This window comes from Sinocyclocheilus anshuiensis, unplaced genomic scaffold, assembly GCF_001515605.1.
Source record: "Sinocyclocheilus anshuiensis isolate Anshui unplaced genomic scaffold, SAMN03320099.WGS_v1.1 scaffold2925, whole genome shotgun sequence".
NCBI classification, from domain to species: domain Eukaryota; kingdom Metazoa; phylum Chordata; class Actinopteri; order Cypriniformes; family Cyprinidae; genus Sinocyclocheilus; species Sinocyclocheilus anshuiensis.
The window spans coordinates 194217-201207 of record NW_015539170.1 but is presented as its reverse complement, the minus strand read 5'-3'; the positions used below and the strand labels follow the sequence as shown (position 1 = coordinate 201207).

General features: G+C 37.7%; 2 protein-coding genes across 2 annotated transcripts in view; one reads left to right on the top strand and one right to left on the bottom strand.

Annotated features, from left to right (window-relative positions):
* Positions 1–926, bottom strand: part of LOC107683819 (5-phosphohydroxy-L-lysine phospho-lyase-like) — a 5945-nt gene extending 5019 nt beyond the window's left edge. Inside the window, exons 1-2 of the mRNA XM_016479861.1 lie at positions 790–926; positions 559–677 (exon numbers count right to left, since the gene is read on the bottom strand). Of these exons, the coding sequence (XP_016335347.1) occupies positions 559–677; positions 790–848 (178 nt within the window). The 5' untranslated portion in view covers positions 849–926. The remainder of the gene's footprint in view (positions 1–558; positions 678–789) is intronic.
* A 63-nt stretch (positions 927–989) lies between these two features.
* LOC107683820 (ubiquitin conjugation factor E4 A-like) overlaps positions 990–6991 on the top strand; it is an 11518-nt gene continuing 5516 nt past the window's right edge. Inside the window, 10 exon segments of the mRNA XM_016479862.1 lie at positions 990–1063; positions 1637–1804; positions 1886–1925; positions 1927–2060; positions 5305–5417; positions 5545–5697; positions 5841–6000; positions 6091–6293; positions 6418–6609; positions 6704–6991. Coding sequence (XP_016335348.1) covers positions 1678–1804; positions 1886–1925; positions 1927–2060; positions 5305–5417; positions 5545–5697; positions 5841–6000; positions 6091–6293; positions 6418–6609; positions 6704–6991 — 1410 coding nt within the window. The 5' untranslated portion in view covers positions 990–1063; positions 1637–1677.

The following is a 6991-nucleotide window of genomic DNA, read 5'->3' as shown; positions in this document are numbered from 1 at the left end:
CCACATCTGGCCCGCATGGATTTCACATGGGCCAGATGTGGGCCGGATCTGGGCCAACACTATGTTGCTGTCTGGGGTGTGTCTGCTGGGCGGCGATCAAACGGACAGGGCAGCGCTTTTCACGAGCGGAGCTCGCTACTAGACGAATCATGTAATTTTTTTTTCTTATCTCGGTTCTTTTATCGTAAGTTGTGTTATTACTCCATTAATTTATACTAGCCTATATATCCAGCGCTCCCTGAACGCAGTCTCTGGCTTATTGCCAGCAAGTGCAAGCACACTGCAGGGACGCGTCTATAACGACTTTGATCTGATCATAAAGTCTTTCCGAGTCACAGGGCTCAAGTCCAAGTCAAGTCTCGAGTCCTTGCTGTCAAAGTCTAAGTCGAGTCTCAAGTCTTCTTTAATTATGTCGAGTCGAGTCGCAAGCATAGACTGTATAAAAACAGGTCGCAAGTCATCAAATTTGGGACTCGAGTCCGAGTCAAGTCTCGAGTCATGTGACTCGAGTCCACACCCCTGCTATATACTGCAGCATGCATGTCAAAATGTCCTTACCATGTTGAACATTACTAATGCAATCTAAGTACTGCATGCCATTCTCATCATATAAATATTGACCCCGTGCTCTCACTATTTTCACGGGATCACGGGAAAAAAAGAGTCTGCAGGACTGCCTGAAAACAGAAAGAGTATTTAGTCTGAACAACGCTTTAATAGCGTGCATTTATCAAATCAAAAACACCAGGCCTTATAAAAGCGCGACGTGTAATATTTGATCCAACTTACCCAATCAGCTTCCTGCGCATTTGCAAAGTCTCATCTTTATGAAAAACTTCCAGAGCCATTCCAACGATACGGTTTTGTCGTCTGCTACACCTGACTGTTTACAGCCTAGATACCTGACAAGACTTTGAACTGCAGAAAAGAAGAAAAAAAAAGAAACATTAAAAGAAACAGCCGACAATGTCTCGTCCCCTGCTGATGACGTCACGTAGAGCGTCCATTCTGGATCTGTTGGACTGAACCACATCGGATTTCCCACATTTCAACGCGAAACCTGGTATGGCATGCATCTACGTTGATATATTTCAACGTACTTCTTCTATTTAATGTATTATTTACTTTATGTTGCCTTGAGTTGCTGTGTTGTATGAACATTACCAGCCCGCTGTCAGTTACTGTGCGTGTTGCTAGTAACTCAGCTAGCTTAAGCTTTGACAGCTATAAAGCTCATGTTTATCTAGGTTTACATTCATTGCACATCTTTTGAGACCTCTTAGTGTCTGTCTGTTGTAGTCTGATTCACTGCTGCGATTAATATGAAACGTATGTGTAGCAAGTTAGCATTCTTGACACTAATTTGCAGTCATGCTGGTTATTGTGAGGTCACTATTGATCTGTGTTGTGCTTTCCTGTTGCTTGAATATGACTCCCAGGTGAATTAATCAATTCATATTCATGAATGACTCATCGGAAGAGTAAATAAATCGTTATAGTGAGTCATCTTGCACTTAAATGCACAGTATTTATTTATTTTTTTCCAGATGGACGTTATGGTTTACCTAGATGGATCTCGGCTGGTTTTGGGACTTGGATTATATGCTAACTCTAATTCCCACTTTTTTACCTACAGGTTGTGAAAACACATGTTGATGGAGGACGTGCTCCAGGGAAATGACAGACCAGGGCAATAACAATCAGAACATCTCACAAAACCCCTTCGCAGCTCTCTTCAGTTCCCTCGCTGACGCAAAGCAGTTTGCATCCGGCCAAAAGCAACGGCGTCAAGCTGAGCAACAATGTAAGGTCTTGGTAATAAGCAGCGCTCTACTTGCAGGATAGCATTAATTTAATGGCACTTTGTAATTGTTTTTCCCTACAGCTGTAGATTCAGGAGAGAGCCAGTCTGAGTCAGACAACTCTGTCTGACAGCATCGATGACAATGATGACTCGGTGGCAGAGATCAGCCAATCTTTCCGCTCACGACAGGAGCTCTGTGAGCAGCTCAACGTCAACCACATGATTCAGAGGATCTTCCTCATCACTCTGGACAACAGTGAGTGTTTAACACCTACTGGTTATGAGAACTGTCTGTTTACTGACTGTGAATGGTTTTAACTCAAAACATATAATTTCTTATATGATCAATGATCATAAATATACACTAGCTTTCAAAAGTTTGGAGTCAGTAAGATGTTTTTAAATATTTTGATAGAAGTCTCTTATGTTCATCAACGTTGCACTTATTTGATCAGAATACAGTTAAACAGTAATACTGTAAAATATTATTACAGTTTGAAATAACTATTCAAATAACTTCTATTTGAATATATTTTAAAATGTATTTTATTCCTGTGATGGCAAAGCTGAATTTTCAGCAGCCAATACTTACATCACATGATCCTTCATAATTCATTATAATAAACTGATTTGATGCTCAAGAAATATTTCTTATTATTATCAATGTTGAAAGTTGTGCTGCTTAATATATTTGTGGAAACCGTGGTAAAGAGCGATATTTATTTGAAATAACAATCTATTGTAAAATTATAATTGTCTTTACTGTCATTCTGTCACTCTTCTGTCACTAACACATGCAACAAACACAAATATTGTATTAATTATACTTCTAATAAGAGTTCAGTGGAGCTAACAACAGCATACGACTTAGTGTGACAACATAGTATGACTTTGTTTATTTTATCCTACTTAGTTTTGCATCTGCCTAATTTAGCTAGCTTTTCATTTTAGTTTATATTGGTTTCATATGATTGGATGCAAAACATTTTCTCCTTCCTTTTTAAAAATCTTTTTTTTGTTATTAATGCTGGCAAGATGGTGGCTGTCCATGCAAAATAAACATGATTTTTTTTTTCAGTGCTACATGATTAGAGAAAAAAATGTAGGAAAATGTCAACACCCATACTGCACTGGGCTTAATTAGACTATCTGTGGGCGGGGATAAAAAAAAAAAAGCTAAAGTACGGTCTGTAGTTTTCACAGACAGCTGAAGTCTTTTGCTGAGAAATAAATGGGGATATCTTGGTGCAGGTATCACAGAAAAATTAAACATTGTTCATTTACTTATACTACCAAACACTGTAAAAGTACAAAGCTGGTTGATAATCAGCAAACTTACCCTTTAAGTTGTGCTATTAGTTGCATTTAGCATTGTTTCCCCTGCTGTCCATAACCCTATTTTTGGGTATGATAACCCATTTTTGTCCATTACCCATTTTTGGGTATGATAACCCACCAGCTGAGAACTTTTTTGAGATATTTTTTCCATAATTAATCCATTTCATGTGTATGCTGAAGTGTACTTCTGGATAGTTTGAAAAGAAATGAATATCAGATTGTAGATGACAGATGTCTCGCTGATCTCAGTTTAGGTGATCCTATCACGATGACATGCATTTTCCAGGCAGTGCTGCAGATGACCTCATCCATTGCAGTTTGGCCCATTACGTAAATTTTGTTTCTCTCATTTGTGTCTTTATCTTTATCCTCCACATCGATCTACTGTCCATCCCACTGGTCTGCCATTCAAATCTTTATCACAGTTTGCATCAGTTGTGCTAAAAGGAAGGTTTTGAAAATGTGATATCTGAGCCCCCTGTCTGTGGCCTTAAATTCTAAACTACTTTTCAAAAGTTAGAGGACAGTAAGGTAGAAAATGCTATTATTCAGCAAGGACGCATGAAAGTGATCAAAAGCGGCAGTAAGGACATTTATAATGTTACAAAAGATTTCCATTCCATTACAAGTTTCTATTGATCAAAGAATCCTGAAAAAAGTGTCACGGTTTCCAACAAAAATAATGAAGGGAAAGTTCACCCAAAATGAAAAATCTGTCATAATTTACTCAGCCTCATGTTGCTCCAAATCTGTATGACTTTCTTTCTTCTGCGGAATACAAAAGACTAACTGTTTTGCTTTTGGCTACTATCCTCCTGACTACCAGGAAAAAACAGGTTTGTGAATTTAGTATTTTGTCATGTCATTACATTGTTTAGAGCATAAGAAAAAATTTGAAAAATAACATTTTTGAAAAATTATATTTTATTCATATGTTATGCCATGTCCTCTGTAGAGGACATCGGGACTTTAAAAAGTCCTGTTTTAAAAAAAAATAAAAAGTCATGAAAAGGCAAAAACAGTGGGATTTTTGTTTTAACCAGAAATCAATTAAAAAAATTTTATAAAGATGATTCTCAACTATGTTATGAAAGATATTTTTAAAAACCATTTTTCTTTATGCAGAATGTGTGTAAAATAGCCATAAACGAGTTTTCCCATTATATTCAATGTATCTATAAACTGTATCTAATTTGCATATTAATGTGTTTTTGGGGCAACATAGAATGAACAAATAAGTGCAATAATGGGAGTAATAATTAGCAAGATTTTCATAATAACATCTAATATTTAATAGGAATATTGATACATAATTTTTTCTCTATTCATTTGTTGTGTCTCCCAAAATGTGTAATACATTTGATCACTAAATGAATGTCAGCCATTTTTAAAGACCAAAGAACAATCAAAAATATCGAAAATATGTATATTTATGTACCACAGAAGAAATAACATAAGGGGGAGTTAATGATGGCAGAATTTTAATTTTGGGGTGAACCTTCCCTTTAAACAACTGTTTTCAACATTTATTTATTTATTTAGTCATTTAGCAGACGCTTTTATCCAAAGCGACTTACAAATGAGGACAATAAAAGCAGTCAAAACTAACAAAAGAGCAACAATATATAAGTGCAAATGACAAGTCTCGGTTAGCCTAACACAGTACACGTAGCAAGGTGTGTGTATATATATATATATATATATATATATATATATACACACACATATATACACATATATATACATATACACATATATACATATACACACACACACATACATATATACAAACAAACATCAATAATAATAAAATAAAAATATTTTTCTTGAGCACCAAATCAGCATATTGGAATGATTTCTGAATGATCATGTGACACTGAAGACTGGAGTAATGATGCTGAAAATTCAGCTTTGCCATCCCGGGAATAAATTACATTTTAAAATATATTAAAATGGAAACCGTTACTTTAAATTGTAATAATATTTCACAATTTCGCAGTTTTTCCTGTATTTTTGATCAAATAAATGCAGGCTTAATGACCATAAGAAACTTCTTATCAGAATATAGAAAAACCCTAAACGTTTGAACAGTAGTGAATATGTGTGTTCAGAATATGCACTAAGAATGCATTTATTGTTGAATTAAAATAATATCTTTCCAGGTGACCCCAGTCTAAGAGGTAGTAATGGCATCCCACCACGCTGTGTATACCTTGAGGAAGTGGCTGCTGATCTTGATGGCCAGGACTGGCTTAACATGGACACCACAGAACAGGTACAACATGTTAATGTGTCATTCTTTTCCAGTTTTGCATAATATCAGATAAGTTGTATACACACATATATGCACACGTATATTGTGAACTTTGAATAAGAATAATATTCCTTATTTGCTCCTCCAGGCTTTATTCAGCAGGCTGCTTTTGCAGGAGCCGGGAAACCATCTCATTTACATGACCTCCTGCAGTGTAGTGAATCTCTCCGCAGATCGTGATGCAGGAGAGAAACGTGCCATACTGTACCTTTACGCTTGCTACTGTAGAGCTAAAGAGGAGGTATTTTCTGCAGACTCTATACTTTGTCGGCCTGTTCGGTTGTGCCAAAAGAATGAAATGTGGCTGCTTGTTGCACTGTTTATTTGCTTTATTGCATTGTTTGTGCTTAATGCAATGTGTTAATGTTCTTCAAAACAACACAGATCACTAAAGTTCCAGAGAAGCTGTTATCGTATGCAGTGCACTGCAAAAATTTGACTGTGTCCAATGCCCGCACTGTTCTGCTGACCCCAGAGATCTACATCAGTCAGAATGTGTATGAACAGCTTCTGGACCTGTTGCTGGAGGCTGTGAGAGGAGCCCGTAAGTGTCACATTTGTGGTCATATGATACGTTTGAAGGTCCTGAACCAATTCCATGTGTTTGACTTTGTTTGTGTTATGATCTCTGCAGAGCTTGAGGAAGTTGTGGAGTTTTTGGATGAGGTTATAGCTAGTCTGTTGGCTGACCAAGAAGTGCGGACCTTCGGGGAGGTTATGGTGCCAGTGTTTGATGTTTTCCAAGGCCGGGTCAAAGACTTAGACCTTTGTCAGCTGCTGCTCTATTCCTACCTGGAAATTCTCCTGTACTTCAGTCGGCAAAAGGATATTTCTAAGGTTCGGATCCAATGCTCATTAATGCTAATGTCATTGCAGTTTGTGAAAAATTTAAGGGGGTCTGAATACTTTCCGTACCCACTGTAGATCAAACATATTTTGGATGATGATATTCTGAACCTAGGTTTTAATGGAGCATATTCAGCCCAAAGATCCTAACAGTGGGATTCAGTATCAGAAAACGCTTCTGGGAGCAATCCTGAATATTTCTTGTCTGTTGAAAACCCCTGGTGTGGTTGAGAACCATGGCTTTTTCCTCAATCCTTCTCGTTCCAGCCCACAGGAAATGAAGGTTCAAGAGTCAAATATACACCAGGTGGGCACAAAATGTAAAAAAGCATGGTTTTCAAGCTTGATGACATGAAGCCAGCCACTTATTCCCTTTCATTTCTTTTCTTCCCCTATGCTAGTTTATGGGGCAGTTTCATGATAAACTGTATCAGATCCTAAAAAACTTGCTTCAGCAGTCTAGCGAAACACGCCACCTGCTGCTCTCGTGGCTGGGTGGCTGCCTGCAGGCCAACATGGGGCGGGCAAAAATCTGGGCAAACCAGATGCCCGAGATATTCTTCCAAATGTTCGCTTCGGATGCATTCTTCTTAAATCTGGGCGCTGCACTGCTCAAGCTCTGCCAACCGTTTTCTCGACCCTACTCGCCCAAACTCCTGACCTTTAACCCCACGTACTGCTTGCTTAAG